The sequence below is a fragment of the Oncorhynchus keta genome, chromosome 34, assembly GCF_023373465.1.
Source record: "Oncorhynchus keta strain PuntledgeMale-10-30-2019 chromosome 34, Oket_V2, whole genome shotgun sequence".
Lineage (NCBI taxonomy): Eukaryota > Metazoa > Chordata > Actinopteri > Salmoniformes > Salmonidae > Oncorhynchus > Oncorhynchus keta.
The window spans coordinates 5,406,746-5,425,017 of record NC_068454.1 but is presented as its reverse complement, the minus strand read 5'-3'; the positions used below and the strand labels follow the sequence as shown (position 1 = coordinate 5,425,017).

General features: G+C 44.8%; 2 protein-coding genes across 2 annotated transcripts; one reads left to right on the top strand and one right to left on the bottom strand.

Annotated features, from left to right (window-relative positions):
- Nucleotides 1–1,567: 1,567 nt before the first annotated feature.
- On the bottom strand, nt 1,568–3,214 carry LOC127914848 (uncharacterized). Its single transcript, XM_052492598.1, has one exon. It carries the CDS (start codon nt 3,212–3,214, stop codon nt 1,568–1,570), a length of 1,647 nt encoding a protein of 548 aa, XP_052348558.1.
- Nucleotides 3,215–6,457: 3,243 nt separating this feature from the next.
- On the top strand, nt 6,458–12,782 carry LOC127914847 (DNA-directed RNA polymerase II subunit RPB1-like). The gene is made up of 2 exons (XM_052492597.1): nt 6,458–6,509; nt 10,546–12,782. Exons 1-2 carry the CDS (start codon nt 6,458–6,460, stop codon nt 12,780–12,782), a joined length of 2,289 nt encoding a protein of 762 aa, XP_052348557.1.
- Nucleotides 12,783–18,272: the final 5,490 nt, after the last annotated feature.

Here is an 18,272-nt window from a genome sequence, read left to right as displayed (position 1 = left end):
CATTTAACAGACTCTCTTATCCAGAGATACGTATAGTAGTGAGTCATTTAACAGACTCTCTTATCCAGAGAGACTTACAGTAGTGAGTCATTTAACAGACTCTCTGATCCAGAGAGACTTACAGTAGTGAGTCATTTAACAGACTCTCTTATCCAGAGATACGTATAGTAGTGAGTCATTTAACAGACTCTGTTATCCGGAGCCACTACAGTAGTGAGTCATTTAGCAGACTCTCTGATCCAGAGATACGTATAGTAGTGAGTCATTTAACAGACTCTGTTATCCGGAGCCACTACAGTAGTGAGTCATTTAGCAGACTCTCTGATCCAGAGAGACTTACAGTAGTGAGTGCAGACATTTTCATGCTTTTTTCTTCCATGCTTGTCCCCAGTGGGAATCGAACGCACAACCCTGCTGTTGCAAGCACCACGCTCTACCAACTGCGCCACACCTGACTAACAGAATGGTTTAGAGAGACCCAACAGGACTAACAGAGTGGTTTAGAGAGACCCAACAGGACTAACAGAGTGGTTTAGAGAGACCCAGCAGGACTAACATAATGGTTTAGAGAGACCCAGCAGGACTAACAGAATGGTTTAGAGAGACCCAGCAGGACTAACAGAATGGTTTAGAGAGACCCAGCAGGACTAACAGAATGGTTTAGAGAGACCCAGCAGGACTAACAGAATGGTTTAGAGAGACCCAGCAGGACTAACAGAATGGTTTAGAGAGACCCAACAGGACTAACAGAATGGTTTAGAGAGACCCAGCAGGACTAACAGAATGGTTTAGAGAGACCCAGCAGGACTAACAGAATGGTCTAGAGAGACCCAGCAGGACTAACATAATGGTTTAGAGAGACCCAACAGGACTAACAGAGTGGTTTAGAGAGACCCAGCAGGACTAACAGAGTGGTTTAGAGAGACCCAACAGGACTAACAGAATGGTTTAGAGAGACCCAGCAGGACTAACAGTATGGTTTAGAGAGACCCAGCAGGACTAACTGTCACAGTTGTCTTCTGTTGAAGGAGAGGCGGACCAAAACACAATATACAAAAACAAGAACCGTGAAAAACCAAAAACAGCCCTATCTGGTGTAACAAACACAAAGACAGGAACAATCACCAAGCGGTTGGGTTATAAAAAAATATCCGAAACTTTGAACATCCCAAGGAGCACCATTACATCCATTGTACATTTTTTTTGAAAGAATATGGCACCAAGCGCACACACACACACACACACACACACACACACACACACAGTGCATTTTTCTCTTCTCAGAAGTAAAAAGTAGAGAGATCCGGCTTCATTCGCGTGGCCTTTGCGAATCACAATGTTTCAGTGATTATTTTCCAAGGGGTATTTTCCGGTAGAATGTAACAGCCGACATATTTTTTAACCTCTGTTTAATCAGCAGGGATAAGGAACGATCACTTCCGTCCCTGGGACCCAGCTGCTCTCCCAGCCAGTGTGATGTTTATTTTTACAATGTCTCAGACTCCCCAGTTTATTTTATCAGACTGAGAGAAATTCCAGTATCGATGGGCTTATCTGGCCCTTTTCTCTAAGCAGATGTGTATAGGAGAGAGAGGTAGATGAAGTATGAGGGGTACGGGAGTTGAGGGGTGGTGTGAGGGGTACGGGGGTTGAGGGGTGGTGTGAGGGGTACGGGGGTTGAGGGGTGGTATAAGGGGTACGGGGGTTGAGGGGTGGTGTGAGGGGTACGGGGGTTGAGGGGTGGTATGAGGGGTACGGGGGTTGAGGGGTGGTATGAGGGGTACGGGGGTTGAGGGGTGGTGTGAGGGGTACGGGGTTGAGGGGTGGTATAAGGGGTATGGGGGTTGAGGGGTGGTGTGAGGGGTACGGGGTTGAGGGGTGGTGTGAGGGGTACGGGGTTGAGGGGTGGTATAAGGGTACGGGGTTGAGGTGTGGTGTGAGGGGTACGGGGTTGAGGGGTGGTATGAGGGGTACGGGGGTTGAGGGGTGGTGTGAGGGTTACGGGGGTTGAGGGGTGGTATGAGGGGTACGGGGTTGAGGGGTGGTCTGAGGGGTACGGGGTTGAGGGGTGGTGTGAGGGGTACAGGGGTTGAGGGGTGGTATAAGGGGTACGGGGTTGAGGGGTGGTGTGAGGGGTACGGGGGTTGAGGGGTGGTATGAAGGGTACGGGGTTGAGGGGTGGTGTGAGGGTTACGGGGGTTGAGGGTGGTATGAGGAGTACGGGGTTGAGGGGTGGTATGAGGGGTACGGGGTTGAGGGGTGGTGTGAGGGGTACGGGGTTGAGGGGTGATATGAGGGGTACGGGGTTGAGGGGTGGTATGAGGGGTAAGGGGGTTGAGGGGTGGTATGAGGGGTACGGGGTTGAGGGGTGGTATGAGGGGTACGGGGGGTTGAGGGTGGTATGAGGGGTACGGGGGTTGATGGGTGGTGTGAGGGGTACGGGGTTGAGGGGTGGTATGAGGGGTACGGGGTTGAGGGGTGGTGTGAGGGGTACGGGGTTGAGGGTGGTATGAGGGGTACGGGGGTTGAGGGGTGGTATGAGGGGTAAGGGGTTGAGAGGTGGTATGAGGGGTACGGGGTTGAGGGTGGTATGAGGGGTACGGGGGTTGAGGGGTACGGGGGTTGACGGGGTTGAGGGGTGGTATAAGGGGTACGGGGTTGAGGGGTGGTGTGAGGGGTACGGGGGTTGAGGGGTGGTGTGAGGGGTACGGGGTTGAGGGGTGGTATAAGGGGTACGGGGTTGAGGGGTGGTGTGAGGGGTACGGGGGTTGAGGGGTGGTATGAGGGGTACGGGGGTTGAGGGGTGGTATGAGGGGTACGGGGTTGAGGGGTGGTGTGAGGGGTACGGGGGTTGAGGGGTGGTGTGAGGGGTACGGGGGTGAGGGGTGGTGTGAGGGGTACGGGGGTTGAGGGGTGGTATAAGGGGTACGGGGTTGAGGGGTGGTGTGAGGGGTACGGGGTTGAGGGGTGGTATGAAGGGTACGGGGTTGAGGGGTGGTGTGAGGGGTACGGGGGTTGAGGGGTGGTATGAGGGGTACGGGGGTTGAGGGGTGGTATGAGGGGTACGGGGGTTGAGGGTGGTATGAGGGGTACGGGGGTTGAAGGTGGTATGAGGGGTACGGGGGTTGAGGGTGGTATGAGGGGCACGGGGGTATGAGGTGTAATGTGTTTGGGGGGACAGGAGGGGTACGGAGAAGATGGTTAAACTTATCATGTTGTTAATCATGGAAATGTTTCAGATACTGATGTAAGTCCCTCTCTGGATGAGAGTATCTGTTCAGTGTCTGTAAGTCCCTCTCTGGATGAGAGTATCTGTTCAGTGTCTGTAAGTCCCTCTCTGGATGAGAGTGTCTGTTCAGTGTCTGTAAGTCCCTCTCTGGATGAGAGTGTCTGTTCAGTGTCTGTAAGTCCCTCTCTGGATGAGAGTGTCTGTTCAGTGTCTGTAAGTCCCTTTCTGGATGAGAGTGTCTGTTCAGTGTCTGTAAGTCCCTCTCTGAATGAGAGTGTCTGTTCAATGACTCAAATGTAAAAAGGATGTCAGTGACAGTGGATCTGGGCGCGGTAGTGAGAACTAACAGGACTGACTGAAGTGGGCCCGGTAGTGAGAACTAACAGGACTGACTGAAGTGGGCCCGGTAGTGAGCACTAACAGGACTGACTGAAGTGGGCCCGGTAGTGAGAACTAACAGGACTGACTGAAGTGGGCCCGGTAGTGAGAACTAACAGGACTGACTGGGCCCGTGGGCCAGGACTGGACGGGACTGACTGAAGTGGGCCCGGTAGTGAGAACTAACAGGACTGACTGAAGTGGGCCCGGTAGTGAGAACTAACAGGACTGACTGAAGTGGGCCCGGTAGTGAGAACTAACAGGACTGACTGAAGTGGGCCCGGTAGTGAGAACTAACAGGACTGACTGAAGTGGGCCCGGTAGTGAGAACTAACAGGACTGACTGAAGTGGGCCCGGTAGTGAGAACTAACAGGACTGACTGAAGTGGGCCCGGTAGTGAGAACTAACAGGACTGACTGAAGTGGGCCCGGTAGTGAGAACTAACAGGACTGACTGAGGTGGGCCCTGTAGTGAGAACTAACAGGACTGACTGAGGTGGGCCCTGTAGTGAGAACTAACAGGACTGACTGAGGTGGGCCCGGTAGTGAGAACTAACAGGACTGACTGAAGTGGGCCCGGTAGTGAGAACTAACAGGACTGACTGAGGTGGGCCCTGTAGTGAGAACTAACAGGACTGACTGAGGTGGGCCCGGTAGTGAGAACTAACAGGACTGACTGAAGTGGGCCCGGTAGTGAGCACTAACAGGACTGACTGAAGTGGGCCCGGTAGTGAGCACTAACAGGACTGACTGAAGTGGGCCCGGTAGTGAGCACTAACAGGACTGACTGAAGTGGGTCCTGTAGTGAGAACTAACAGGATTGACTGAAGTGGGCCCGGTAGTGAGCACTAACAGGACTGACTGAATTGGGCCCGGTAGTGAGCACTAACAGGACTGACTGAAGTGGGTCCTGTAGTGAGAACTAACAGGATTGACTGAAGTGGGCCCGGTAGTGAGAACTAACAGGACTGACTAACGAACAGATGTGATATAAATGAACAGTGGTAACCAGGAACCCTTAACACTAGAACTAACAAGACAGTCATTTGGACCATTTTAACTTTTGTAAAAAAAAAAAATAATAATTTCAATGAAAAGCTTGAACCCACCTGTTCCTGTAATTTACTGTTTTAATTATGGGTGGAATGCTGCTAACAATTGTGATGACCTTTGTGCAAAAGAAGGAAGTGAAGTTTCCTCCCTCACAAATAGAAACTCTCAGCCAACCCCCGTCTCTTCCTTTGTTTCCATCCTTGTTCATCACTGCCAAAAAGTCAAATGTTCATGAATTTTTACGACATAATCCATTTTGACTTTCTGTCTGTGAAATCAAGTGGAACCCATTTATCATCCTCACACACAGGCTTGAACATCACCGCACAAGTTTAAGCACTGCCTTCGCCTTTTGTCTTGAATTCGTCCCAATAATCAATAACGGAAACCCCAAACCAGGAACTACTGCTGCTTGAAATAACGCACTGTGAGCTTTGACAGATTCTGGCCGTTTCATCCATGAGAGTTGACATGCTTATGTTCCCCTGCCTTACCACGGTACACCCACATGTACTCTATTTTACATAACAATGTTATGTAATATAATAAAATAGAAAGGACATTTTCCCCAAATGGCTATTGCTGATCGTCACCAGTAGCATACTCACACAAGAAACGCGTGGAGCCGTGGATATTCTAGGAAAAAGTTAAACATTTTAAACAGAGACCGTCCACACTATTTATTTGGGGAAAACCTAGGCCGCTTTGGGCTAAGGGGCAGTATTCTTTGGGATAGGGGTGGTATTTTGACGTCTGGATGAAAAGCGTGCCCAAAGTAAACTGCCTGTTACTCAGGTCCAGAAGCTAGGATATAGATATAATTGGTAGATTTGGTTAGAAAACACTCTACAGTTTCTAAAACTGTTCACATAATGTCGGTGAGTATAACAGAACTGATATGGCAGGCAAAACCCTATTGACAAACCATCCAAAAAACAATAATTTTCAGCCTACCACTCTTTCCAATGGCTGTCATGTTTATTATGAGGTGAAGTCCTCCCAGGTCGCAGTTCCTAGGGTTTCCACTAGATGTCAACAGTCTTTAGAAAGAGTTCCAGACTTGTTTTTGGAAAAATTAGCTAGAATTTGTCGTTTTTCTAAGTGGCTTCCATTTTGGCTGTAGTGTTTTCATGCACATGAATGAGAGCGTGTTCTTTGTTGTTTATCTCTGGTAAAGACAATAGCGATTCTCCGACTTAAATTTGATCATTTATTTACGTATTACGTTACCTGAGGTTAGATTATAAACGTTGTTTGACTTGTTTGGAGAACTTTATTGGTAACGTTTGGGATTCATTTTGTATGCATTTTGATGGAGGGAAACTGGGTGGATTATTGACTGAAGCACGCCAGCTAAACTGAGTTTTTGGGGATATAAAGAAGGACTTTATTGAACAAGAGGACCATTTGTGATGTAGCTGGGACCTTTTGGAGTGCCAACAGAAGAAGATCTTCAAAGGTAAGGCATTTATTATATCGCTATTTCTGACTTTCGTGGCGCACTGCCTGGTTGAAATGTTTCATGCTTTTGTATGCGGGATGCTGTCCTCAGATAATCGCAAGGTGTGCTTTTGCTGTGAAGCCTTTTTGAAATCTGACACAGCAGCTGGATTAACAAGAAGTTAAGGTTTATTTAGATGTATGACACTTGTATTTTCATGAATGTTAAATATTTCTATTTCTATCATTTGAATTTGGCACTCTGCAATTTCATCGGATGTTGTCGAGCTGGGTCGCTAGCGGAACGCTTGCGCCAGACAGGTTAAAAACTTTTTCTGATAGGGTACAGTGATTAACATGTCTGGCATGCAGCGACAGTTGAAGGATGATATGGAGGAAGTGATATTTCGTAAGCACCATTCCCTTCTTTGTCAATGTACGCTGGTCATCGGTCTGGTCATTCTCAATTTGAAAATACGTTATATTGTCACCCATTAGACCATTAAATGGTCACCCATCAGACTAGTATATTATATTATATTATATTGTCACCCATCAGACTAGTATATTATATTGTCACCCCTCAGACTATAATATTATATTGTCACCCATTAGACCATTAAGTGGTCACCCATCAGACTAGTATATTATATTGTCACCCATCAGACTATTATATTATATTGTCACCCATCAGACTGTTATATTATATTACATTGTCACCCATCAGACTGTTATATTATATTATATTGTCACCCATCAGACTATAATATTATATTACATTGTCACCCATCAGACTGTTATATTATATTATATTGTCACCCATCAGACTATAATATTATATTACATTGTCACCCATCAGACTATTATATTATATTACATTGTCACTCATCAGACTGTTATATTATATTGTCACCCATCTGACTATTATATTACATTATATTGTCACCCATCAGACTATTATATTATATTACATTGTCACCCATCAGACTATTATATTATATTACATTGTCACCCATCAGACTATTATATTATATTATATTGTCACCCATCAGACTATTATATTACATTGTCACCCATCAGACTATTATATTATATTACATTGTCACCCATCAGACTATTATATTATATTATATTGTCACCCATCAGACTATTATATTATATTATATTGTCACCCATCAGACTATTATATTACATTATATTGTCACCCATCAGACTATTATATTACATTATATTGTCACCCATCAGACTATTATATTACATTATATTGTCACCCATCAGACTATTATATTATATTACATTATATTGTCACCCATCATACTATTATATTATATTACATTATATTGTCACCCATCAGACTATTATATTATATTACATTATATTGTCACCCATCAGACTATTATATTACATTATATTGTCACCCATCATACTATTGTATTATATTACATTATATTGTCACCCATCAGACTAACATTATATTGTCACTCATCAAACTTCTATATTGTCACCCATCAGACTGTTATACGATATTTTCACCCATCAGACTATTATATTGTATTATATTGTCACCCATCAGACTGTAATATTACAGTATATTGTCACTCATCACACAAACAGGTAGCTGTTCAAACCTTGAGACTTCTTTAATGTTAGAGTTCACACACCTGCTGTTATTGAGGTAGCTATTTTTTCTTACCGGAGGTAGCTGTTCACTCCTGCCGATGCACAGAAAATCCAGCCAACTGTATATTATTCATGTTGTCGTTCAGCCACAACTTGGTGGAACTTAAGATTTTACAGTTTTTAATGTCCCGTTGGTAGGATAGTGTCGAACTGCGCTCATCCAGTTTATTCTCCAGTGATTGCACATTGGCCAACAGAACGGATGGTAGAGGTGGTTTGCACACTTGCCGACTAATTCTCCCAAGGATCCCGGAACTGCGTCCCCTATATCGGCGTCTCCTCTTCATGCAACTGACAGGGATATGGGGCTGGTCCAGTATCAGCACTAAATCATTTGCGTCCACCTCATTAAAAAATAAGAATGGTTGTATTCCCCAGCCCTCCCAGTCACAGTTCCATCTTCTATAATGGTCGTATTCCCCAGCTCTCCCAGTCACAGTTCCATCTTCTATAATGGTTGTATTCTCCAGCCCTCCCAGTCACAGTTCCATCTTCTATAATGATTCTCCAGCCCTCCCAGTCACAGTTCCATCTTCTAGAATGGTTGTATTCTCCAGCCCTCCCAGTCACAGTTCCATCTTCTATAATGATTCTCCAGCCCTCCCAGTCACAGTTCCATCTTCTATAATGTATTCTCCAGCCCTCCCAGTCACAGTTCCATCTTCTAGAATGATTCTCCCAGTCACAGTTCCATCTTCTATAATGATTCTCCAGCCCTCCCAGTCACAGTTCCATCTTCTATAATGGTCGTATTCCCCAGCCCTCCCAGTCACAGTTCCATCTTCTATAATGGTTGTATTCTCCAGCCCTCCCAGTCACAGTTCCATCTTCTATAATGATTCTCCAGCCCTCCCAGTCACAGTTCCATCTTCTAGAATGGTTGTATTCTCCAGCCCTCCCAGTCACAGTTCCATCTTCTATAATGATTCTCCAGCCCTCCCAGTCACAGTTCCATCTTCTATAATGATTCTCCAGCCCTCCCAGTCACAGTTCCATCTTCTATAATGATTCTCCAGCCCTCCCAGTCACAGTTCCATCTTCTATAATGGTTGTATTCTCCAGCCCTTCACAGTTCCATCTTCTATAATGGTTGTATTCTCCAGCCCTCCCAGTCACAGTTCCATCTTCTATAATGATTCTCCAGCCCTCCCAGTCACAGTTCCATCTTCTAGAATGGTTGTATTCTCCAGCCCTCCCAGTCACAGTTCCATCTTCTATAATGATTCTCCAGCCCCCAGTCACAGTTCCATCTTCTATAATGGTTGTATTCTCCAGCCCTCCCAGTCACAGTTCCATCTTCTATAATGGTTGTATTCTCCAGCCCTCCCAGTCACAGTTCCATCTTCTATAATGGTCCCAGTCACAGTTCCATCTTCTAGAATGATTCTCCAGCCCTCCCAGTCACAGTTCCATCTTCTATAATGATTCTCCAGCCCTCCCAGTCACAGTTCCATCTTCTATAATGATTCTCCAGCCCTCACCCATCTTCTATAATGGTCAGCCCTCCCAGTTCCATCTTCTATAATGGTTGTATTCTCCAGCCCTCCCAGTCACAGTTCCATCTTCTATAATGATTCTCCAGCCACAGTTCCATCTTCTAGAATGATTCTCCCAGTCACAGTTCCATCTTCTATAATGATTCTCCAGCCCTCCCAGTCACAGTTCCATCTTCTATAATGATTCTCCAGCCCTCCCAGTCACAGTTCAATCTTCTATAATGATTCTCCAGCCCTCTCAGTGGCCAAGTAGCTTGGTGGTCATCAATTAGAATATATCAATTGAGAATTGTGGCTTTCAGCCTCAAGTTATGGTTGTCTGCAGCCTATTCATGCTAATTTAACGGTTTGTGTGGTGATTCTAATATGCTATCGTAGGCTTAAGGCTCTTCATTGGTAATGCTTCCTCACAGGGGGGGGGGGGGGGGGGTTCGATGCAAGCTGCCTAGCTACCTGCCATCACATCATATGGCTCCAAGGATCTTCCCTTAGAGACAAGGCCATTTCAAAACAATTTAATAAAATGTCATATTATATTCCGTCTGTGCTGTTCATTCAGTTATATTCAGCCCGTACTAGATTGAACTATTATTCGGCTCAGATCAAAGGATAGGTGTGTCCGCTGATTGCAGTAGGGGCCTGCGGGTCGATTAGGGTTTTGTATGGTGCTACTGATTGGCACTGATAGGCTCTAAAGAGACTGGTACTGGTGAAACGTTAGATGACAAATTTCTCATGTCACACACGCATGCATGCACACACACACACACACACACACACACACACACACACACACACACACACACACACACACACACACACACACACACACACACACACACACACACACACACACACACACACACACACACACACACACACACACACACTAAAACACACAAATCCACATTCACACGCTCCCTCCAGAGGCATGATTAGCTCACAACAACACAGGACCAAATCAGAGATTTATTCATGACCTTATTACTTCATTAAAGTTGGTAATTGAAAACACAACTTTACATTTCTAGAATGTATGATGATTGATGGGGATAATAAACTGTTCAGTGCTCAACACCCATTTTCATATTCTTCTCTCTTTGTCTACTCAGTGAGATGGAGTCACGGTACAGGAAGCAGCTCATTGAGCCACTGATGTTTATATCAAGTCAATTTATTTCTCCTTCGGCCACAGTTTGTTGTCTTGACAGGTTCCTCCTTAAACCTTTATTAGTTAAGGGTTCACTACATTTGATCCCTCTCACTAAGACCTTGTGGCCGGACCCCGACTGGACCCCACTGGACCCCTACTGGACCCCTACTGGACCCCCACCGGACCCCTACTGGACCCCTACTGGACCCCTACTGGACCCCTACTGGACCCCTACTGGACCCCCACTGGACCCCTACTGGACCCCTACTGGACCCCACTGGACCCCTACTGGACCCCTACTGGACCCCTACTGGACCCCCACTGGACCCCTACTGGACCCCTACTGGACCCCCACTGGACCCCTACTGGACCCCTACTGGACCCCTACTGGACCCCCACCGGACCCCTACTGGACCCCTACTGGACCCCCACTGGACCCCTACTGGACCCCTACTGGACCCCTACTGGAACCCTACTGGACCCCTACTGGACCCCCACCGGACCCCTACTGGACCCCTACTGGACCCCCACTGGACCCCACTGGACCCCACTGGACCCCTACTGGACCCCTACTGGACCCCCACCGGACCCCTACTGGACCCCTACTGGACCCCTACTGGACCCCCTACTGGACCCCTACTGGACCCCCACTGGACCCCTACTGGACCCCTACTGGACCCCCTACTGGACCCCACTGGACCCCACTGGACCCCTACTGGACCCCCACTGGACCCCACTGGACCCCCACTGGACCCCTACAGGACCCCTACTGGACTCCACTGGACCCCTACTGGACCCACACTGGACCCCACTGGACCCCTACTGGACCCCTACTGGACCCCCACCGGACCCCTACTGGACCCCCACCGGACCCCTACTGGACCCCTACTGGACCCCCACCGGACCCCTACTGGACCCCTACTGGACCCCCACTGGACCCCTATTGGACCCCCACTGGACCCCACTGGACCCCTACAGGACCCCTACTGGACTCCACTGGACCCCTACTGGACCCCTATTGGACCCCTACTGGACCCCCACTGGACCCCTACTGGACCCCCACTGGACCCCTATTGGACCACTACTGGACCCCTACTGGACCCCCACTGGACCCCTTCTGGACCCCTACTGGACCCCCACTGGACCCCCACTGGACCCACACTGGACTCCTACTGGACCCCTACTGGACCCCCACTGGACCCCTACTGGACCCGTACTGGACCCCCACCGGACCCACACTGGACCCCCACTGGACCCCCACTGGACCCCTACTGGACCCCCACCGGACCCCCACTGGACCCCTACTGGACCCCCACCGGACCCACACTGGACCCCCACTGGACCCCCACTGGACCCCCACTGGACCCCTACTGGACCCCCACTGGACCCCTACTGGACCCCCACTGGACCCCTACTGGACCCCTACTGGACCCCTACTGGACCCCCACTGGACCCCCACTGGACCCACACTGGACCCCTACTGGACCCCTACTGGACCCACACCGGACCCCCACTGGACCCACACTGGACCCCTACTGGACCCCCACTGGACCCCTACTGGACCCCTACTGGACCCCTACTCAACCCCTACTGGACCCCTACTGGACCCACACCGGACCCCCACTGGACCCACACTGGACCCCTACTGGACCCCTACTGGACCCCCACTGGACCCCTACTGGACCCCTACTGGACCCCACAGGACCCCTACTGGACCCCACTGGACCCCCACTGGACCCCTACTGGACCCCACTGGACCCCTACTGAACCCGTACTGGACCCCTACTGGACCCCCACTGGACCCACACTGGACCCCCACTGGACCCCTACTGGACCCCTACTGGACCCCACTGGACCCCTACTGGACCCCCACTGGACCCGTACTGGACCCCTACTGGACCCCTACTGGACCCCCACCGGACCCCCACTGGACCCCTACTGGACCCCCACTGGACCCCTACTGGACCCCTACTGGACCCCACTGGACCCCTACCGGACCCCTACTGGACCCCTACTGGACACCTACTGGACCCCTACCGGACCCCTACTGGACCCCTACTGGACCCCTACTGGACCCCTACTGGACCCCTACTGGACCCCTACTGGACCCCTACTGGACCCTTACTGGACCCCTACTCGACCCCTACTGGACCCCTACTGGACCCCTACCGCTGGCTGGTCGCTCCTCAGCTCTTTGTTGCCTTCTCCGGTTGTCTGTGGTCATGTTGCCCTCAGGGACTGGCTACAAAGAGATTTGAGAGCCTCGTCAAGCTCTTACTGCACTCTCACAGGGCCATCAAAGTCAACCACAACCCCATTAGTGGCGTTCTGGGAGAAATCCCATTTAAAATAAAGAAATTAATCCAATGTGGATATATTAAAAACACATTAAAATAACCACCGAAGAGTGATGTCTACAGTAATTAACGTATTATTTAATACATCCGCAGATAACCAGAGTAAAAGGTAATAGACTTCATGGAAAATGTGTATAGCTATATCCGCCCCCCCCCCCAAAAAAAAAATGAATCTAATTTTTATTAATTGGTCAGAAATTAATGGGTCTGTTATTGCAGGGCAAATGCTTTGCTTTTTAACAAACTCTCTTAAATGTTTCATTAATAAGTGCTAGTCCGGTTAGCATTTTCATAATCCACATATTAATATAGAGATAGCTTATTAACACCGGTGAATCTCCCTGTTGCAAATCACCTACATTATTGTATATTGTGACGCGAGAGGTGTTTGTTTGTGTTTACCGTTGCGCAATGCTGTTTGTTTCTCTATGCTAAATCCATCACTTGTAATCTAAATGTTTAAACAGCTTCTTTGTGATAGACGGTGGAAATCGACCTGCTCGCCAAACAGAGTCCTATCTGCTGGAATAACACAGCGCTGTCAAGTAGGACACTGTCCCGATGTCGCCCACACCTGTTATATCACACAGGACAACAACAGCAACAAAATGGCGTGCTTTGTAGCACGGACTAGATAGGCTACAGGGAATACAAAATACTGTGAATGAAGCAGATTATGGAAGATTACTTGTCCTTTACAGTTCAATACAAACACACAATATCTAAATCCTAACCCAGGAAATCCTGAATCTGATTACGCCTTGTGAGCATGAGTGACATGTCAAGAGACTACGGCTAATGTGAGAGAAAAGACACTGGAGGACAGATACTGGAGGACAGACACTGGAGGACAGACACTGGAGGACAGACACTGGAGGACAGACACTGGAGGACAGACACTGGAGGACAGACACTGGAGGACAGACACTGGAGGACAGACACTGGAGGACAGACACTGGAGGACAGACACTGGAGGAGAGATACTGGAGGACAGACATTGGAGGATAGATACTGGAGGATAGATACTACAGGAAATATACTAGATAATAGATACTAGATTATAGATACTAGATTATAAATACTAGATTATAGATACTTGAGGATAGATACTAGATTATAGATACTAGAGGATAGACACTAGAGGATTTATACTAGATTAAAGATACGAGATTATAGATACTAGATTATAGATACTAGATTATAGATACTAGATTATAGATTATAGATTATAGATTGTAGATTATACATACTAGAGGATAGATACTAGAGGATAGATACTAGATTTTAGATACTAGATTATAGATACTAGAGGATAAATACTGAGGATAGATACTAGATTATAGATACTAGATTAAAGATACTAGAGGATAGATACTAGATTCTAGATACTAGATTATAGATACTAGATTATAGATTATAGATTATAGGCACTAGAGGATTTATACTAGATTAAATATACGAGATTATAGATACTAGAGGATAAATACTGAGGATAGATACTAGATTATAGATACTAGATTAAAGATACTAGAGGATAGATACTAGATTCTAGATACTAGAGGATAGATACTAGATTATAGATACTAGATTATAGATTATAGATTATAGACACTAGAGGATTTATACTAGATTAAATATACTAGATTATAGATACTAGATTATAGATACTAGATTTTAGATACTAGATTATAGATACTAGATTATAGATTATAGATGATAGATATTAGAGGATAGATACTAGAGGATAGATACTGAGGATAGATACTAAATTATAGATACTAGATTATAGATACTAGATTATAGATACTAGATTATAGATACTGGAGTATAGATACTAGAGGATAGATACTAGATTATGAATACTAGATTTTAGATACTAGATTATATATACTAGTTATATATACTAGATTATAGATATTAGATTTGAAATACTAGAGGACAGATACTAGAGGATAGATACTAGATTATAGAAACTAGAGGATAGATACTGGATTATAGATACTAGATTATAGATACTAGATTATAGACACTAGATTATAGATACTAGATTATAGATTATAGTTTATAGATACTAGAGGATAGATAGTAGAGGACAGATACTAGAGGATAGATAGTAGATTATAGATTATAAATACTAGAGGATAGATACTAGATTATATATACTAGATTTTAGATACTAGATTATAGATACTAGATTTTAGATACTAGATTATAGATTATAAATACTAGAGGATAGATACTAGATTATATATGCTAGATTTTAGATACTAGATTATAGATACTAGATTATAGATACTATATTATAGATTATAGATACTAGAGGATAGATACTAGATTATATATACTAGATTTTAGATACTAGATTATAGATACTAGAGGAAAGATACTGAGGATAGATACTAGATTATAGATACTAGATTATAGATACTAGAGGATAGATACTAGAGGATAGATACTAGATAATAGATACTAGATTATAGATACTAGATTATAGATACTAGATTATAGATACTAGATTATAGATACTAGATTATAGATACTAGATTATAGATACTAGAGGATAGATACTAGAGGATAGATACTAGATAATAGATACTAGATAATAGATACTAGATTATAGATACTAGATTATAGATACTAGAGGATAGACACTAGATTATAGATACTAGATTATAGATACTAGAGGATAGATACTAGATTATAGATACTAGATTATAGATTATAGATACTAGAGGATAGATACTAGAGGATAGATACTAGATTATAGATACTAGATTATAGATACTAGATTATAGATACTAGAGGATAGATACTAGATGCTAGATACTAGATTATAGATACTAGATTATAGATACTAGAGGATAGATACTAGATTATATATACTAGATTTTAGATACTAGATTATAGATACTAGAGGAAAGATACTGAGGATAGATACTAGATTATAGATACTAGATTATAGATACTAGATAATAGATACTAGAGGATAGATACTAGATTATAGATACTAGATTATAGATACTAGAAGATAGATACTAGATTCTAGATACTAGATTCTAGATTCTAGAGGATAGACACTAGAGGATAGATACTAGACTATAGATACTAGATTATATATACTAGATTATAGATACTACATTTTAGATACTAGATTATAGATACTAGATTATAGATATTACATTATAGATTGTAGATATTAGATTTTAAATACTAGAGGACAGATACTAGAGGATAGATACTAGATTATAGATACTAGATTATAGAAACTAGAGGATAGATACTCGATTATAGATACCTGATTATAGATACAAGATTATAGACACTAGATTATAGATAATAGATTATAGATACTAGAGGATAGATACTAGATTATAGATACTGGTGGATAGGTACTAGATTATCGATTTTTATTTTTTTATTTCACCTTTATTTAACCAGGTAGGCTAGTTGAGAACAAGTTATCATTTGCAACTGCGACCTGGCCAAGATAAAGCATAGCAGTGTGAACAGACAACACAGAGTTACACATGGAGTAAACAATTAACAAGTCAATAACACAGTAGAAAAAAAGGGGAGTCTATATACAATGTGTGCAAAAGGCATGAGGAGGTAGGCGAATAATTACAATTTTGCAGATTAACACTGGAGTGATAAATGATCAGATGGTCATGTACAGGTAGAGATATTGGTGTGCAAAAGAGCAGAAAAGTAAATAAATAAAAACAGTATGGGGATGAGGTAGGTGAAAATGGGTGGGCTATTTACCAATAGACTATGTACAGCTGCAGCGATCGGTTAGCTGCTCAGATAGCTGATGTTTGAAGTTGGTGAGGGAGATAAAAGTCTCCAACTTCAGCGATTTTTGCAATTCGTTCCAGTCACAGGCAGCAGAGTACTGGAACGAAAGGCGGCCAAATGAGGTGTTGGCTTTAGGGATGATCAGTGAGATACACCTGCTGGAGCGCGTGCTACGGTTGGGTGTTGCCATCGTGACCAGTGAACTGAGATAAGGCGGAGCTTTACCTAGCATGGACTTGTAGATGACCTGGAGCCAGTGGGTCTGGCGACGAATATGTAGCGAGGGCCAGCCGACTAGAGCATACAAGTCGCAGTGGTGGGTGGTATAAGGTGTTTTAGTGACAAAACGGATGGCACTGTGATAAACTGCATCCAGTTTGCTGAGTAGAGTGTTGGAAGCCATTTTGTAGATGACATCGCCGAAGTCGAGGACTAAATAGCTTGTAGCTAGTTAGCTGGTTAGCTTCTGGAGGTTCTTGAGTGTGTTCTAAAAATTTAAAATAATAGCGATTCCGTATCACATTGGGTGAGGCAGGTTACCGGAAGGTATAAACAAATTAAAAATCGAAAAGAGATAGAAAGTAAATATGGGTCCAGAGAGTGTTTGGGACGCGGCGATTCAGACGGTTAGCAGGCCTGTGCTAACAAGCTAACAGTTCGTAGGCCGGGGCTAAACAAGGTAGCAGTTAGCGGACCGGAGCTAAACAAGCTAGCAGTTAGCAGGCCGAATTATCAAGCAAGGAGATAGCAAGGGCTAGAGAGTTAGCCTTTGGGGACGATACTAGATGGGGTGAGTCTATTTATTCCTCTTCATGCGGTGACATCGATATAGATACGGTCGTGGCCCGGATTGTAGCCCAGGAGTATGCTACGGTGGTAGCACAGGTGCTCTGGCCGGGCTAGCTTCAAGCTAACTGGGTGGAAACGCTAGCCACGATAATCATCCGGGGTTGCGGTTTATAGCTAGTTGTGAAGAATCCAGCTGAAAATGTTCCGTTTGCGGTGGGAATCCGGGGATAAAAAATAATAGGTCCGTTATGCTCTGGTTAGAGTCGCGTTGTTCGAACTGGCGAGAGCTTTCCGAGCTAAAGTTTAGCTGATGACCGGTTAGCTGAAGACCGCTAGCATAGCTGGTGGTTAGCTGGCTAGCTTCAGTTGAGGGGTTCCGGTTCCGAAGTAAATATAAATACTTTAGGAAAATTAGCTACATTGGGTGAGGCGGGTTGCAGGAGAATATTTGGAAGCTTAGGTTCAGCAAAATGTTTTTAAAGAGATATGCGAAGAAAAATATGTAAAAACGAAAAAGTAACGATATATACAAGGGACACGACACGACAGGACGACTTACTGCTACGCCATCTTGACTGATTTGGAGGATACTGGAGGATTTATACTAGATTATAGATTCTAGATTATAGATTCTAGATTATAGATTCTAGAGGATTGATTCTAGAGGATAGATACTAGTTTATAGATACTATATTATAGATACTGGAGTATCGATACTAGAGGATAGATACTAGATTATCGATACTAGATTATAGATACTAGAGGATAGATACTGGAGGATAGACACTAGAGGACAGATACGAGAGGATAGATATTTGATTATCGATACTAGATTATAGATACTAGAGGATTGATACTAGAGGACATATACTAGTTTATAGATACTATATTATAGATAC

What these genes read in the sequence shown, in the direction of transcription:
- LOC127914848 (XM_052492598.1), bottom strand. Translation starts at nt 3,214, where the DNA reads ATGATAAGTTTAACCATCTTCTCCGTACCCCTCCTGTCCCCCCAAACA.
- LOC127914847 (XM_052492597.1), top strand. Translation starts at nt 6,458, where the DNA reads ATGTCTGGCATGCAGCGACAGTTGAAGGATGATATGGAGGAAGTGATA. An exon ending in TATGGAGGAAGTGATATTTC is followed by an intron (nt 6,510 to 10,545) that starts GTAAGCACCATT and finishes CCTCTCACTAAG; the next exon opens with ACCTTGTGGCCGGACCCCGA.